This window comes from Pogonomyrmex barbatus, unplaced genomic scaffold (assembly GCF_055798465.1).
Source record: "Pogonomyrmex barbatus isolate J1 unplaced genomic scaffold, ASM5579846v1 scaffold1, whole genome shotgun sequence".
In the NCBI taxonomy this organism is placed as follows: domain Eukaryota; kingdom Metazoa; phylum Arthropoda; class Insecta; order Hymenoptera; family Formicidae; genus Pogonomyrmex; species Pogonomyrmex barbatus.
The window spans coordinates 22,300,236-22,318,648 of NW_028297098.1; the positions used below are offsets into that span (position 1 = coordinate 22,300,236).

Below are 18,413 nucleotides of genomic sequence, written 5' to 3' on the forward strand. Positions count from 1 at the left end.
TTATAGATTTTCAGTATTTGCAATGAATATCGGAACGCAACTTATGTGGTATGTCCGCCATATTTATTTTCAGAAAAGAATTTAGACAGAAAAATTATATTGTCAAAGAAAAATATATATCCGTTGTTCATATAATGTTTATATATTATATATATTTGCAAAATATATATTTACTTGTAAATGTGAATTTATGTTATTTATAACAAGAAATTGAAGAAAACGAATGAAGTCAAATTTTCCCGCCATACTTTTACTATTCTTGCAGGCGGCATTTTTAAATTTAAAAGATATAAGAAATATAAATGTGGGGGAACTTCTTTTTAAGATTTACTCTATAAAATTATAAAAAATTAATAAATTATTAAATTATTTAATTATTAAAAACTTTTTATTGGACTCTTAAAAATATATGATGTTAAAAATCTTAAAAAATAATTAAATAATTACATAAACATTCTTCTTATATTCTTTCTTATATTTTGTATTTTTAAGAATTTATAATGGAAAGTTGAAAGTTTGCTTAATAATTATCAATTTAAAAGAAAGTAGAATTTAAAAAGATATTAAATTGTTAAATTTCCTTAAACTTAAATATGCATTTTTCATTAAATTTTATGTTTTAAAAGTTTAATAGACAAATAACACAGCGATTCGTGGTACAAAGGTAGATTTATTTTTTCAGGTATGCACAAGTGTACATACGTTTTAACAAAATGCATATATACGTATGTACACGCTACACGCTAAACTCATTAAACACGCAAAGAGCGCGTTTTGCGTTTACAACGCCGAAAAATTCGCAATTACATTTGCGAACGAGAATAAATTTATGTAATGTTCTTAACAAAGTTGATAATATATATGTATATAGCTCGTTTCTGTAAGAGGGAGTAAATCTTAAACCTCAACGATATTTGAGAACGAGTGTAAATGGTGTCAATACTTTATCTGCCATAAAGATCAAAATTGTAAGAAAGATATCCTTCTTTAAAAATCAAATATAAAAAAATCGAAGAATTTAAATAATTAAACATTTATTTAAATAATTAAGAATTTCTCATAAAGCGTTCTAGAAATAAGGTTTTGCAAGTAATCATACAAAGTCTAAGATTATAATAAGGTCGATAGATTTTGATCTAAAAAAAATTCTAAAATAAAAAATATAAAGATAAAAATAAAGATAAAAATAAAGATAAAAATTTCAAGAAAATATTCGATAAATGTTATTTTTGATGGCACGTATGGCAGACAACGAGTTACTTTAACTTTAATAATAATTCTATATTAATATTATTAACTTTATATAATAGTAAGGTACAGGATAATCACACAAGGTATAGACCAAGTGACAGGATAACATTGATTTTCCTTATCATTTGGTCAGAGAAAAATACTGCGTTGTAGTCGATAGTTAGAAAAATCCAGATTCGGCATTCACGATAATACATTAAGATTGAAAGATCAAAGCTTTTAGAAATCTTAAAGAGCTAAAGCAGATTTGTGCGCCTCCAAAATGTCAATCAATTAATGTATATTGTATACCATTGAAGATTTAGAAGCTTAAACATTCTGCAATACTACGTGAATATAATAATGATTTTTTAAAAATAAAAGAATCAATAGAAAAATTTTTACGAAGAAAGATGCATACTACTTCCTATGAAATCATAAGAAAAATTTGAAAATTGAGTTAAAATTTACGTCAAAATTTTTGCTTTAATTAAATTACGAACATTTTTTTCTGCTGTTGCAGATCAAATTCGTATTTGATCGTTCAATTGCTTTCAATGTATTCATTTTTTACAAGAAGTTGAAGCAGATCGATGATTTACTTTTTCCAATATAATTAGTTAGTAATTCAACAATTTTGTATATAATATACTAGTTTAAAATATTTTTTTAAATATAATATCAACATTTCAAAAATTCTCGAAGTTATAAGTTTATATTCTAAGTTTCAGGAAATTTTGTAGGCAACTTAAATTATCAATTCTTATAGATCCTCAATCGTTGAGTGACGTACTGGATTTGAAAGACTGGGTAGGTGTGTAACGAGGTACGTACATACTTACAAAAGACACGTGCAGAAGGGTCTCATTCTTCAGGATCTTTTTTTAAAACACGTCTCGAGCAGTGACAATCTGGCTAATCATATCTGATTTTTTCTTCTTATAAATGACAACATCTTGACATCTTTATATTTTACATTATTCCTATAAATCATAAGCTCGAAATTTGCAAACAGATTTACTCAAATTTTCCTTTTTCTTTCAAGAAATTCTTTTCAACACTCTCAATCGATTTTATCGTTTTTCGCATATATAATCGTTAAGTCATTGATAAATTGCCTCTATCTAATCCTTCTTATCTTCTTATTCTTATTCTTATTAAAGAGAGGCGGGTAAATCGATGAAAAGGTTCATATATGATATTTCATAGCCATTGCTCAAAGCGTAATTGATAATCCGATACTGAAATATTTCCAATAGAACGTTAAAATCTCATAATACGGTGTCCAGAGTATCGAGACTTCGCAACAATTGCTCGTCCTTGGAACACCACTGCACCAACTCTTCGATGGTCACCACACCGTCCTTATTCGCGTCCATCAACTAAAATTATACGTGAAATATTATTCATAATTAATTATTAATAATTAACTATACAAGTTATAAAAAAAAGTATCGTAGAATCATCGCCGAAGGTTAAATATGGTTACAAAAAATTATACTGAAAACTACAATAATCCACGTAATAAGGGATGTTCAGAAAAAATTTTAAAAATATTTAGGATTAGCAAAATTAAAAATTAGAAATTAAATTCTGGAAAATTGCAAATAAAATTGAAAAATACTTCTGTCCATTAAAATTTATATATTTTATCTTGTTTTCAATTATTTTTGATTTAAATATTTTTGTTCTAGTTTAGTCAAGGATGTAGTGTGTTAATACTTACGTGGAAGATGCGATCAACGTGTTCGCGGGCGGCCACGTGCGGCTCGAGAATTTGCGGTTGCGTGTAACGACCCAGCATCTCGTAAATGGAGCCTACGACATCCAGCATTTCCTCCTTGCTTATCAGACCATCGCCATCCAGATCGTACAAACCGAACACCCATTGTAGCTTCTCCTCCACCGATCCTCTTGACACCTTCGACAGGATAGTGAGGAATTCCTATTTAAAGATAAAAATTTGGAACTTAGAAATTATGGCTTTCTCATTCAACTTAGACGGGATTAATTATTCAATAAATTTAGAATCAAATTTGAAATCTCAGAGAAATCTTCTTCTGTATTTCTTTTAAAAACATCCGAGACGTCGCTCACCTCGAAACTTATTTTGCCGGACGGTTTCCTCTTCATGGTGTTGAAGACATAGTGAGCGTACTGACTTGCGTCTATAACACGTGGTGATCAAAAAGGAATGGCAATGATAATTCAAAAAAACAGAGATTCTATATGTAATTTTTTCATTTAACGTAATAGTCGGATCCCTAAGACTTAATGAAAAATATAAAGAGCTGAGAATCTAAAAAAATCATATAAAAATTGATAAACGTAATGTTTTATCACTTTTACATTTTAATTCGGGAATACATTTTAATTAAGAAATTAAGAGATTCTAAAAGTTAAAAGAATTTTACATAAACCTTCAAATTAAAAAAAAATAAGGTACTTTCCAAGAAAATCTATTTTTATTACAATAAAGATAATCTATTTTATTTATAAATAGAAATGTAATATTAAAAAAGGGATGCTTATATTTATCAGTATTATTGTTCAACAGAACTGTTGGGATCATTATCATCATTATCATCATCATCATCATCATCATTATCATTGTCATTATTGCCATCGTTCCTTTATTACCTCCCTGCGGAAAGAATTGTGAGAAGATCTGCTTAAAGGCATCTTCGTCGACCAGGCCACTTGGACATTCCTGCTTGAAACCCCGATAGATCAGCTGAATCTCCTTCCGAGAGAACCTGGTGGTGGCCGCGAGGGTGGCGAGCTCCTCCGGCTTGTGTCGGCCGCTAAGGGCGAGCGCGGCGCCCCCGGAGCTCCCTAAAACGCCCCCGAGTCCTTCAAGCTCTCCTTCTGTAAGTTCGCAAGCCCTTCACTCCTAAGACTGCATCGCGCCTTCGAGATGTTCCCTCTCGCGCCTCCCCTCTCTCATCGAGCGCGAAGGGAGCGGCACCCTTCGCTCGAGGGTTCCGACAAACCCTCATCGCTCGTGATTACCGAGAGGGAAGGTGTCTTCATTAATTTCTTCTTTTCTACTTGAGAGAAATAGATATAAAGGGGTTCATTTTTTTTTTTTGGTTTTTCTCTGCTATCGAGGGAACCATCATGATCGTAACATCCCTGAAGAAGGGATATACTCTACACTAGGGAGGGACCTAAATGGTGCGTAGACTTGCAGTCGGAGAAGTCGTGAAAGGCGAGAGACAACAGGGGTGAAAAGAGATTACAAGTGTGGTTCGCACTACTCGAGGTCGCTCATTTTTTTGATAATTACAAATCATGTTTTATGTATTAAAGGCATGTATTAAATATCAATTTTACGCAAAATAAAATTTAAATTTTTAAAATATTGAAAGAGAAATAATAATTTTATATATATTTAATATCTTTTTTAATTTTTATTAACTAGTTATTTATTAAAATTTTCAACATTCTTAATTTATTTATTAAGTTATTTATCAAATTAATTTTTAACATTATTAATTAATAATTATCTTTAACGAGCGACTCTCCCTTCATAGTGCAAATCATTCTAGAAGAGAATTGAGGAAGTTCAAAAGAACGAAAGAGAGATTGTAGAAGAAGATATTATGAGGATACATTCTTCACATTCCGAGAGTGAGAGGAATCCATTGATACGTGCTGGGTAATTGTTTTGCTTCAGAGAAAGACTTGATCAGAAATTTTTTGCAGTAAATGCAATTAGTTGTGCGTGTTTTCCAATTTCTCTGAGGGTAAAAGGTATTTTTATTTAAAAGCGAGAAATAATTCTACAACTTTTTTGTAAGTAGAAATGCAGATTATATAAAATAGGCGCCATACTTTTTTTAATTCAATATTTTCATTGTTGTAATATTTATTAATGAGTTGATAAATTATAAAAGTTTAATATAAGTACAACTAACTAATCAAAGGTTTAATACAAAGGTTTAATATAAGTACTACTAACTAATCAAAACAGGATAAATTTTTGCTATAAGAAAGAGCTTAATATATTTTTAGAGAGCTCTACAAATTATTTAAGCAATCAATAGTAATCTACAAGAATACAAGGAGAGAAAAAATCTATAGATCTAATATCAAAAGATAATAAAGACTCAAAATTGAGAATAAATCCAAAAATGCAGGGCAAAAGAAAAAAGAGGCATTCAAGAGTTTACATTTAAAGAAATCTGAGAAATCTTGAGATTTAAATATTTAATAAAAAAATTTTAGAAATGAAAATAGATAAAAACAGGATAGTCCAAAAATCTGAACGGATTGAATTCAAGCAAAAATCAAGAAATAATGAAAAGTTTCATTGTATATTTATATTGCCTACAATTTACTGATAATAACATGTCAAGAGTCACTTTCTAAGGAATTGCGACGTTTCGTTTATCCCCTACACATGCTGCGACTATTAGCTCTAGTCCCGGGTATCCGGGGTTGCCATGGTAACATTGCAGCTTCTACCCCGTGCTTCCTAACCACCCCTTCCTTTTGCGAATGTTAAGTGAATATTCGTGAAGATGGAAATCTTCGAGACAAATTTTTCGAAACGTAGATTTCGTAAATAAAATAATTAATATTTTACAAAAAGATTAATCAAGAGATTATGTATACTTAACTATTTATATAAATATAATTAGATACAAAAATTTCGAAAAATATTTTTTTTAATTTCTTCAAACTAGTGCTTGGTATAAAATGTTATAAATATCTTATTTTTATATATATATATATATATTTATAACAATAAGATATTTATAACATATATATATATATATATATATATATATACATACTATTACAAAATATATACTGTTACAAAATACGTTGCAGAAGATATAAGAAGATCATACAAGAGAATATATAATAATATATAAAAATCTAATAAAATTTAATATAATTTTATGAAAAAAGAAGTTAAAATTCTAAAGCTTTCAATGATTTAAAATCAAATAATTAAAAATCTTAGATTCTGCAATTAAAAAATAAAAGCTGTAATCTAGATATAAAAAAATTTTATTTTTATATAAAGAATTGCAAACAATGTATAACAATATATATATATATATATATATATATATATATATATATATATGAAGAAATTGAAATGATTTTGTTGAAATATCTGAAAATTTGACCAAATACATATTTAAAAATAATTTTATTGTCAAATATGTATTTGTATTTTACATGATTATTTTTATTAAAATAATTATGTAAGACACTTAAAAATTACAATTACAATATATTATTATCATATATTGCAAATTTTTTATATTCTAACAACCATAATTTAATACATTTCCTACATAATTTAAATGGATCAACAAAATTATTTTCTGATCTGTGTCTGGTTAAATTCTAAAATATTTCAACAAATTTTTTTTCATATAATTAAAGAGACCAAAAAATGATGACTTAAGAAAGAGTAATAATAATTCAAATGTCCGAGAACATTATTTAGAATCTTCAAAGAGTTTAAGAAGAGGTGAAGAAAATTACATGTTAAAAATATTACAAGTTCCTCTTGCGGAATCTTAACGTTGTGGAAATATAGATGCACAAATGATCGAAGGAGATGAAACAGAGAGAGGCTTCGTAAATTTCGTAGCCGAGTATTTGAACGCCGAAAGAATCCGGGAATCAATAAAGCGGGACCTGGAAGATCGGAGAAAAAGCATTATCCAAGAATATCATCCCCCAAGATACATCCAAAGGTTTCGAAGCCGATAGACATGACCTTTGACACATTAATAATTCTGGTGCGACAGGGGTTGGACTCCAACCTACGCAAGGGCTACCATTCACAGAACACGGGATTACTACATTCAAACGGATAAGGCAGACAGACAGTCAAATCAAAGCAATCCGAGATTTCCACAGAAGGGGGGAGGGGAGTAAAAGAAGAAGAGAAGACCCTGGTCGCTGGTCACCGCACCTTGGTGCTGCATTCGGCAGTTATCACCCCCCCGGCTGTCGCTCCGCTTGTCAACGACGCTCTCCGCTGAGTAGTCGATCGACTGGTCCAAGTATCAACGGCTGTGGCACGTAATATCGAACGATGCCGCACGAACACGGGGCGAGGAAGCAGAGGAGGAAGAGCTCGATCGCGTGGCAGCCTTTCTTTCTCTCTTTACAGTCGCTCTCGTCTCCCGGACTTACGTTTGTCGCGGCTCTTACGCGCCTTCATCGGCCAGCAAGCGCGCAGACCTCCTGCTGCTCGGCCTGTCCCTGATATATCGCCGGCGGGACGGGATTATGTCGGGATGATTCGATTCACCACCACTGATCGGCGCGACGCATCCCCGAGGCGCGCTCTCCGTCACGGAGCGGGATGAGAGAAGGAGAGAGGGAAGAGAGAAAGTGGAGATACAGCGAAAGCGAGACTGGACCACCACGTAATTGCGGATGCTGCGCACGGGTCACACTCTTGACTCTGCCGCGATCGCCGTCGGTCCGTCCTTCGCGATGCTGGACGGGGGCTGCGGATGGTGTTACACTGCGCCGATGATATCACACTGAACCACCGCCGAAGGGTCCGTGAGAAAACGTGCCATACATCGCTTTCAACGCGCAAGTGCGCGACGATCTTCGGCAGCTGGTGGTAGCGACAAACTCAACGAGAACTTGAAACGAAAAGTTTCGAATCGATCCGAATTCTGTTTTCGCTGCAAAGTCGAAGAAATTCGTGAAAGTCTCCCACATAAATGTATATAATATTATAATTTTGAGAAATATCAATTTTTTTTTATTCTTCCAAGAGAAATAATTTAGTTGCACAGCTAAAGATTAGATATTGGAAAGGAAATGCTAATTCAGAATAATAATAATAATAATAGTAATAAACTTTGCTTAATGCTTACAAAATATAATTAGTTTCATTAATACGAGTCAAAAAAAATTTAAACGTACCTATTCTTCTTCTCGATAAAAGAATTAAGAATTAACTAAGTTAATCGTTAAACTAAAACTAAACAAAAAACTTTTCTATTTTATATTTTTTATCAATGACGGAATTAAAAAAAAAAGAAATAAAAAATAAAATTACAGTTAAAATTTTTTAATTGATCGCCAGAGATGATTGTTCTAAATATTATACAAGTCTTGAAAGCTTTAAAAATGGAGAAAGTCTGAAAACTCTTAAAAGTCTTTTTGAAAGCTTGAAAGACCTGAAGTTTTTAAGAAACAGTAAACATAGTCATGAGACAGGACTGACAGCGCCTTATTGCTAGCTGCTTCATTTGAATTTCGGCTCATCAATGTGTCCTTCCAATAATAACTTTATTATTGAAGTAATCCACCGTGAGATGTCATTACAACTGACAAGTTGGGCCACCTTCGATTGTTAGCTGTCTCAATTTAAAAATAGACATTTGTTCGTTAGTTCCGTGAACTATATATATGTATGGTTATCAAAAAAAAATATTAACATATTCAGTTGACGAGTCAGTTATCAAGTTTACCAAGCGTGGCTTAAACGTGAAGAATAAGCTTCTCTTTCTATCTTTCGGAATTGTTAAATTTTATACTTTTTAATGTGTACTCATTTCAAGTGACTTTTTCAAGAAAGATAAAGAGCTCGATATTTTCAAAACTCGACGAATACGCTTGAAATATATACGACGTTTCTTTTCTATTGGACATCCGCATATCGATTCTTTAGGAAGGTAAGTCGACGGGGTAAGCTGGATCAATCCCCATTGGATTTCGCAAAAATAGCGAACGGTTATTAATTCACAACGTTCTTACACTTATTTGCGTCACGTATCAGAGCGTCGATATCGTCGGAAAATCATAATAAGTTCGTTTAGAAGCTGCGACATCCCGATTACGAAATTCCAAGTAGGCGATCCGTGACGAATATTTGAATATATTCATTTTTTCAATACTTTTCTGGATTCATTAGAGTTAATTCTCAATAGGAAGAAGCTAAAATGATTTAAATCTTCGAATATTTTCTTTAAATTGAATAATGCACTTAATTTTAAAATTTCTCTATCTAGTAAACACCAATATTATATATTATAATTTTCCACCCAAATAAATATAACCCATGTGTTATATTTGCATTTACATTATTGAGTTGGAAATTATAACATTGACATTATATTGTTAGTTGATTGTTAGTTGATATTCATTGGGTACTCGTTGATGCTTTTCTATTCTTTCTCCCACCTCGGACTTAAATATCAGGCATAAATGTTTGTCGCGCAACATATGTAGTCGATCTTGGCCTTCTGTAAATTTTTTACAAGCTCTTGACGAACTTTGTAACTTCTTTCTGTATAAACAAACGCACAAAGTCGATACGCAAAAGTAGCACACCTGGAAATGTTCCAGTATATCTGTAACGTAGTTTGCTAATATATAATATCAATTTACTTTAATGTTTATTAGATTACAAGAATTTTTTTCTCCTCTTCTCTCTCTCTCTCTCTCTGTCTCTTTCTCTCTTTTTTCTTGTAACGTTTCTTATCTTATTTAAAATGTTAAATGATCTGAAAACAGAAAAAATTTTGCTTATTTCCCAACGTTACGAATCAGCCAAGGTATGAAAGCAGAGTAATTGCGAAAATTCATCAGTGATTAAAGCTAAATGACTTTTTCTTTCCATCTAATATCTAATCACATTCCATATGTAAAGTCTTTTGCCCGATAGAGAAGATATTAGGAACAGAAATAAATTCTAAACTTTGGAAATAAAAATTAGAAATAAAGATTAAATGTAACGCACAATGGATATAAGTACGTAGGTAAAATAAATCTTATAAATATTAAATTTTGGAAATAAAAATTAAAATATATATATACAAATTAAACATAATGTAGACAGTAAGTATAGTTATATCTTATACTTATTTATGTCCAGTTTATATTTAATCTCTACTTCTAATTTTTATTTTCAAAATTTAATATTTATTCTTGTTCTTAATATTTCCTCCATTGAATGTAAAGCCATGCGCATAATAGAGGAAATATTAAGAGCAAGAATATTAAAATTTGAATTGAGGAAATGAAAATTCGTAATAAAAAATAATAATATAAATGTTAAGCATAATGGACACAAGTAATTAAATATAGCTACATCTTGAACTTATTTATATTCCATTGTGCATTATGTTTAATCTTTATTCCAAATTTGTATTTCCAAAATTTAATATTCTTAATTCTTCTAGATCTTTCCTCTATTATGTGTAGAGTCTGACTTTGCCGTAAAAGAGGATCGAACAAGAGGAAATCAAACATCATGACGTCATGTGTCGCGTTATTACTAGTAACATCTCCACAGTGATTGCGGACGCAGATGTCAGACAGCGAAAAGGGATGCGTTTAATCGCGACGATCGCTACTTAAAGCCAAGCTAACATTACCTACAAACTCCTCGTTCCATTTCCAGATCGCACTTCCGTGACTTCCGGGATTTGACGCGCGCCATTTTCATTTGCGCGCAATTGGAGAGGATCCACCGGCTGGCAATCAATCATATCGCGATGCCGCGGTCAGGACCAATCGACAATCGATCGTTTTCGCCCTCTCCCCCACCAATTTATTCAGGGAAATCCTAATTGCGCATCCCGCTGAGAACGCGACTTTATGGCGTTTCGCGCTAAAAGTCAGTCGGCTCGAATTCGAAAATCGGATCGAGCGAGCAAGGACGAGTGGACGAAATCCCGCCACACAGCAGCAGCAGCAGCAGCATGAACGTCGGTAGCGATATCGCGCAGCTGTCCTACAAGGAGCTGCAGGCCCTAGCCCTGAGGTACCACGTACCGGGTAACATCAAGGTGAGCTGTCAGCGTCGCGGAACGTCGTCGTGGGATCGTCGTCGACGTCGACGTCATCGCCATCGCGACGCGACGTTGGCGTTCCAACGACCGTTTCCCTTTCCTATTCGTTTTAATCTTTCGTCTCGTTTCCGTCTCTTCGAGATAGCGAGACGTATTCGAACCCTCCGTTCAAGATCGCGCCCCCCGTCGAACGGCGGTTGCGATCCACGGCTCTGCCGCGTTCTCGAATCGACCATGGCGCGTTAAAATCGCCAACTCGGTCGGATTTCTCTCCGGTCCGATCGAGGACGAGGACACGGTCCGGGGGGATGCGCAATTCGCGAATTCCTAACCAAGGAATCCCGGTTGTCGAAGTTGCCGCCGCGACATCGTTGTCGCATGGTGCAAGAAATTGTGGCCGGTGGCCGCGGTGGTTGCGATAGTAACGGATATTCGACCGATTTGAAACGTCGTCGTCTGCAATCCTGGTCCCATCCGTTTCCGCAAATGAATATGGACGACCACTGCAGAATAATCACTCGGCGAAGACGAGCTGCTTTCCCTCGTCCGCGTAATATCGGCTCGCGATCTGGGTAGATAACTTGAGGTTCTAACCAAGAATCATATGAAATTGTTAATTGAGTTTATCCGTCTCTCTTGCGCACTTCCTACATCCTCATTCCTCCTCTTCTTCCGCCTCCACTGCTTAGATATGCATCAATGCACCTAATTTCGTTTTTGAAAGAGAGAGAGAGAGAGAGAGAGAGAGAGAGAGAGAGAGAGAGACGAATTGAGGCGAATTGAGGCGATTGAAGCAAACGACGCAACCGTCGTTTTTATCATGCGTCTGTTAATTCCATCGAATGTTCTTGTCTACTTTCAGATAGCAATAAAATATTGTCGACCCAGCGAGTGAACATCGATTTATTCGAAGAGTATATTCATATGAGTTGTATTAATAATCTAGTTCTAATCTTTTGTAATTTTTATATTATTCGTTTGATTGCAAAATATATTTAATTACTGCTAAAATTGCTTTGATTGTAATCCTCAATTTTAATATTTATAAGATATCGTTTCTCAAATTATCAATTTTTGTAAATATTTCTATTCAATCTAGTGGTTTTATTTAATTCACAAATAACTGATATAAAGAAATTATATGAAAGATATAATTAAGAATGGATTAAGATTAAGAGGTATACATAAAATTTTTAGATTTATCTGAAAGAGATTTAAAAAAAAAAAATCTTCCAATTTTTTTTTTAATTCAGTTGATTCATCACTAAATTACAGAAGAAAGTGCTAGTAAAAGTCTTACAAGCTGCTAGAAGTGGAAATGATGCGGAGTACTGCCGATTGCTGCAGGAGTTGAGGAAAAGTCGCAAGAGAAAAGCGAGGAAGTCAAAGGACTCCAAACTTGGAATAACATCGACACCATTGCACAGTCCTGACTATATGATGGCTGATGATGATTATTACTGCCAACAACAGCAACAGCAATCGCAGCAACAGTCGCCTTATCAATGGGTGAGTTACTACAAATTTTTCAAAGAGTTACTACGATTACTATAAATTTTTTGTTGTATCTTTTTCTACTCAGTAATTGTATATTTTATTATTTGTTTTTGCGATGCAACAAGCAAGCAACGATGATTGACTTCGGACAAAGTGTTTTCCGTTTTTGCAGATTGGTGCGGAGGAGGAGATTGCGAGCAAGGAGGATGATACTAAGATCCCACATTACGAAGAATTTAAGCAATTTCTGCTCAAGAAGATTCAACGGGAATTTCAAACGTGTGACAATAATAATAATAACCAAGTGCAGGATTTGAATATTGTGGATTTGCGAACGGCAACTATGTCACCCAATCTGCAAACGATTCCTTTAGTTGAGCCAAGCTACCCGAAAACGAATCTAATCAATGATACAGATCCTCTAGCAATCTCATCAAACGACAGAGCGAGCTATCAAGTATTGAAAGAACCCGAAGGGAGCTTACAGGGTTCCTTCTTATTGAAGAGGATGCTACAAGCGCCGGTAGGTGCCAATCTAGGCGAGATCGCCAGTTCTCTGTTCTGGGCTAGCAATTTGTTAGACAATTCTGATACTCTGACCGCCGAATCGGAAAGCAACGAGAATGAGGATCAACTGGACACGAATCCCAATGAATATTACGGTTTACTGAAGAACTCTAAGGGTGAATTTCTGCTGAATGAAGCAAATTTGGCACCCCAACAAGTCTCAGGTGTATTAGCCGGTGATAATCAGTATAGGTTTCCCAGTGATGTGGACAATCGGCCGAACTCTTATCAAAACTGGACAATTACCAGTGTGATGGAGGTACCTGATGGTGATCTGCAATCTTCTAAAGTGTTTCATGCAATTTATTACAACAACACAGATTCTACTATGGCTACCGCAAACGTGGATAACAATCTGGCTTATCAATATCAGACTGATACTGCCTGTAATAACGGTCAAAATTTCTTCAATTATGACACACAGGACGTAAATTACACAACTGGTGCAGATATAATAACTAATGAGCCATCTGATATTTATTATCTCCAAAATTTTGGCAAACACAACGGGGAGATGAGCACAAGTTATCTTCATAATGTTGACACCTTTGGACAGAATAATGTGCAGCAAAATGTCTACACGAACGATCAGCAATATCAGTATCTTCAGTATTCTCGATTTCAGGAGACGAACAATCTATTGAATGAGAGATTGGAGCAATCGCAGAGCAATATTATGACAGGAGTAGAAAATAATATTAATCAGGAATCTGGTACGGGAAATTTGCAGAGATCGACAAATGGTGCGCGTTTTATTTATTTTTCTTATTATTAATATAAATAAATATTGTAAGCGTATAAATAATATAACAAATAATAAATAACATGTAAACGTAAAAAGTATAACTATGAATCTCTTTTCGAAGAGATAAATTTTCTGGTACTTTGTGACGTTTTAATTTAAGTGATATTTCATCAATCAGGAATAGTGGAGCCGTTCTGGCCGAAGTGGACCCCCGAAGCCAACAACAATCTGGAGAATCTTCTAAACTATCATGTGTCCAAACAAGTGGATTATTCCAAATTAAGCCAAACATCCTGTGTTTATTGCTATGTGGCTCCCATTGTATCGCAACAATCCAGCCCGGCAATTAATGATTGCTCGATTGAACGAAGATATACCGCTGAACAACGGCAACACTCCTTCTCGCCCTACTGGATGCTGTATAACGACACGTCACAAGGTATGCGAATGACGAATGTGTTCGGCAATTCGCTAGAACAACCTACGTCGACGCATGCGACCATCATTTCTAGCAACGACGATCTAAGGGAGACACCCAATAACGCTCCCATCAATGACGTGTGGATGACTCAGTACGAGCCAGCATCGATTGTTGATGATATGAATATCCAGGTTTCGGACTCGCTGTTCTACAACGTCACTACCGATCGAATTGACGATATTCCAGACATGGCGAAGACTTAAAACTCGCGCGAGAAATATTTACGACAATAAACCAATAACTAAAATAAAATCGTGATTTTTAAATGAAACGGATAACGTTTTCCAACCGCGAAATGATGACCGATGATTGTTTCTTGGGATAATTACGATTCTCTTCCGTTCCTAAACTACGGAAGAATTTTGTTGTTCCAGTTAAAAACAACTAAAGCACGTGCGTTTTTACGTGAATGTAGTAAATGACGCCTAAGCGATTATTTTATGAGACTGCCGCTTGGTGCGAAATACACCAATATGCTCTTCTATTTCTGCGTCACCGCTAAGTGACACACGCAATTATTTCACCGGCTGGAACGGGAGTGATATCTGAACAGAGAACGATAGCAGAAATGGAAATTGAATAATCGATATTATCTTGGAAGATAGACGAATAGATCTATCTTCGAACATACACAACGCTTCTACCACAGATCATTGGAAAGTCCTATTTTGAAGCACAGAAGCTTCAGGATTTGATATCTTGGAAAAGCAAATGTGTTTTGTAAGTCGGAGATGGAATGAGAAAATATTTATGTTAATTAAGTATTTTCTTAAAATGTTATTGCAGTATATTGTATGAAGTGAGAAGGCTTTATATTTTTTTGTATTAGGAAAAAAGGACTATTAGGATTTTTATGTTACATACATATATATATATATATATATATATATATATATATATATATATATATAGGATTTATATTTACATATATCCTATTATACCTATATTATATAAAATTATAAAAAGTTAAATCTAAATAACGGAGAAATTATCTAGATAAAAGTAATTAATAGATAATAAATGAAAGTTTCTTATGTGCCTTTAATTATATAGTCGAGGTGCACGATATTGTATATTAATGTATAATAAACATATAAAGTTCATATGCATTTAAAAAAAAGCTATATACGCTATTAAAATACTACACTTTTTCCGACTCACCCGATATAACTTCCGGTTGAAATTGCGAACGAATGTAGTTTATCAACTTCACAGAAATCGATTCCTTCCTCCGTCCTGCGTACGTTTCGATTTCATTATCTATGTCTGAATTTTTTTTTCGATTCGTTGATCTTCCTGGTGTTACATGTACACTATACATTTTCGTTGGTACACTAACTTATGATAATTAAATCTCGTTAATCCTTTTGAAATCCTTTAAAAAAATAACAGTTTTTTAGCTGAATTTTGTATTTTTCAATGAAAAGATTCATTAAAAACTTAAATTCTTTAATTTTAACGAAAGAATAAAAAATTAAACAATTTTTTTAGAAACATTTGTGTTAGATATTAATTTAAAAAAAAAAAATAAAAATTTATAACTACAGCATAAAAGTTTTACAATGCAAATTAATTTTACAATATAAAATATTAATCGCGTTTTATTCACCTAATTATTGCGAAATAAAAAGGATCACGACTGTGCGATTTTTTGTTTATTAACGAATTTTGATTTCGGAGAAATTTTATTTTGTCTTTTCACCTTAATAGTTGAAAGAGCGAAACTAGTGATGCGAGTTGGCGCGTTGTTCGCGAAAGACTGCGCTTGAAATGCGTTAAAGGAAGCAGGTAAATAACAGTAGCAGCAGCTGACAGTATTGCCTGTATGTATATGCATATATGGGTGCAACCGAATTGCACTTGAGGGCAATTTTAATGAGGTACTTCGTGTGGCGCGCAACACTAATTATACAGGCCAACTCGAAACATCTTTCCCTTAAGTTCTTCACAAACTTATACTCATCGCAAGGATGGAAAGTTTCGATTAATTAACCAGTATTGTGTTTTCAAATTCAATTATTTTATATGTACATCACGTAGCCTACATATTATTTTGTATAACTTTCTTAAGAATGATTTATTATATTTTTTAATTTTGTTATATATGTTACAATCCAATTATAAAATATAAAATTGCACTTATAATTGTTTATTTACTAATAATATGCTTAATCTTCCAGGAATATTATAATAAAGAATTGTAAAGTATTTCTTTATATTTATTACATTCTATATTACAACAGTTCAACAGTTATCATGATTATTTCAGCAAAAATTTGGAAAAAAATATAAATCCAGTGAATTATAGCTTTATATTTCCGAGTACTTCAAATACAAATTTTTGAATTTAAGTTCGTTGCTCAACAATCGTGGATTTCTGCGTTTCTTCGGTAATTGGAACTGGAGGATATTTCCCTTTGTGCCAATTTCCTTCCAAATCTATTGCACAATTATGATTGACAATCTTCGTCAGACACTCCTCGATTGCAGCATCCACATTCTCCGCAGTAATAAACGTGGCAGATTCTTCTTTAGCTTCTATGACCCTTTTTTCTAACCTTTTCGTAAGCATTTCATATTTTTGCTCTCGCCTTAGCAATGTTTGCAGAATAGCGTTTTTACGATTCTCTCTCATTTTTTCTAATCTGATGTCCCGTATCTTTGCCACTTCTGCATTCCATTCATCATTTATAGCACTGCATGCTTTAAAGTCCTCCTCTTCAACTTGCTTGATATTCATTTTGGGAGATTTTATCTCATTCTCCATTGCAAGTTTTCTTAAATGTATCCTGAAATATATTACTCGTTAATTAGCAAATTAGATAGTTTCCAGAATATTTTAAGTATGTTTTATTAGACAAAAATCATAGTTGTAAAATTATACGTTTTGAATACATACTTCAATGATGTCATATATGTTCGATAATTATTATGTAAACGCTTCAGTTCTACATAATCCTCCTCAGGTATAACAGATTTTTGTGGTACACGAAACATTTTGGTTTTCGCTGTAGGTAGCCAAATTGGTTTTCTCTTCCATCGCACACACTGCGTATAAACGGAATTTGGGATAAAGGTCTCACAGAGCCTTGCAGTGCCCATTGACAGGGCATTAGTATTCATCATCTTCATGGCTTGCATTGTTTGGCCTATGAAAAAATGTATTATCTTGAAAATTATATTATTATCGTTAGTTATTGCAAAGTTTATCGATATATTAACATTTTGTTTTTATATATTTAAGTTATATTGATTCTATTATCAAATATTTAAAGATTCTTTTAAATAAAAAAATTTAGCATACAATTACTATTAATAGTAATATTTTAATGGACGTCCTTTAAATAAATAAACGAAAATTAAAACCTACAGATATGATGTTAATAATCTTATGCTTGAAATAATGTAATAATAGTAATAAAGAAATAACAAATAAATAATACATACCATAATAATGTGTCATACCGTATAATGTGTTTTTGAACTGATATAAATCTTTTATTGTTCTATCGTTCCGCTTTTGGTTATGTTACTTATATTTTTCGCTTTCAAAAATGAGGTTATGGTGTTTTCCCTTTCTTCCATATGCATCAATTCACTGCGTCTGCGCAAAATTTAAATATTAGAATTATTTCTTCAAAATATTTTTAATTGTTATAATTTCATAATTTTACAAGGCATTTTATGCACAGTGTTCTATTTCGATTTTAATAAATTTCGTAGTATAAAATGAGACATGTATGTACAAAAAAAAAAAACATTTTCTTGAAAAAGATCGATTTCATATCATGTATTGTTAAAATAGTGAGATAAAAAAAATATATTTTAAATAAAAATGGTAATAGTTATAAAGCTATTTTGCTACAGTACATTCAGATTTCTCGAAAATAAGCTTTTTGAAATTATTTACCATTGTTTCTAAAATTTTTAATATATAGTTCCAATATATAAATTTCTTATCAAACAAGCCTCACTTTTGTTATAAAAAAAGATGTTAAATTCTCTAAAAGCCATAAGTGTTAAAAATTATTTTTCGAAAAATTTAAATTTGCTTCCTTAGAAGCAAAGATAAAGTCTGACTATATATAACAGAAAACGT

The 18,413-nt window shown here is 33.0% G+C and overlaps 3 protein-coding genes across 11 annotated transcripts; 1 reads left to right on the plus strand and 2 right to left on the minus strand.

Annotated features, from left to right (window-relative positions):
* Positions 1-650: 650 nt before the first annotated feature.
* Positions 651-15,664, minus strand: LOC105424699 (A-type potassium channel modulatory protein KCNIP2). Of its 5 annotated transcripts, none has more exons than XM_011635065.3 (5): positions 15,476-15,664; positions 3,871-4,098; positions 3,328-3,398; positions 2,957-3,175; positions 651-2,612 (listed from the first exon to the last, which is right to left on the minus strand). In XM_011635065.3, exons 1-5 carry the CDS (start codon positions 15,633-15,635, stop codon positions 2,502-2,504), a joined length of 789 nt encoding a protein of 262 aa, XP_011633367.2. In that variant the 5' UTR covers positions 15,636-15,664; the 3' UTR covers positions 651-2,501. The 5 variants fall into 5 exon arrangements, with proteins under 5 accessions (XP_011633367.2, XP_011633368.1, XP_088940740.1 ...); XM_011635066.3 differs by lacking the exon at positions 15,476-15,664 and adding an exon at positions 7,399-7,817; XM_089084614.1 differs by lacking the exon at positions 15,476-15,664 and adding an exon at positions 7,175-7,814 and having other exon boundaries at positions 3,871-4,065.
* On the plus strand, positions 8,664-15,434 carry LOC105424701 (uncharacterized). 5 transcript variants are annotated; one of them, XM_089084573.1, is made up of 4 exons: positions 8,664-8,903; positions 12,300-12,533; positions 12,676-13,831; positions 14,012-15,434. In XM_089084573.1, the coding sequence occupies exons 2-4, from the start codon at positions 12,462-12,464 to the stop codon at positions 14,515-14,517; spliced, it is 1,734 nt and encodes a 577-aa protein (XP_088940699.1). In that variant the 5' UTR covers positions 8,664-8,903; positions 12,300-12,461; the 3' UTR covers positions 14,518-15,434. The 5 variants fall into 5 exon arrangements, with proteins under 5 accessions (XP_088940699.1, XP_011633371.2, XP_011633370.2 ...); XM_011635069.2 differs by lacking the exon at positions 8,664-8,903 and adding an exon at positions 10,042-11,021 and having other exon boundaries at positions 12,694-13,831; XM_011635068.2 differs by lacking the exon at positions 8,664-8,903 and adding an exon at positions 10,062-11,021.
* Positions 15,665-16,512: 848 nt separating the features above from the next.
* On the minus strand, positions 16,513-17,919 carry mRpS26 (mitochondrial ribosomal protein S26). Its single transcript, XM_011635064.3, has 3 exons — positions 17,762-17,919; positions 17,214-17,463; positions 16,513-17,103 (listed from the first exon to the last, which is right to left on the minus strand). Exons 1-3 carry the CDS (start codon positions 17,775-17,777, stop codon positions 16,662-16,664), a joined length of 708 nt encoding a protein of 235 aa, XP_011633366.1. The 5' UTR covers positions 17,778-17,919; the 3' UTR covers positions 16,513-16,661.
* Between the last annotated feature and the right edge of the window lie 494 nt (positions 17,920-18,413).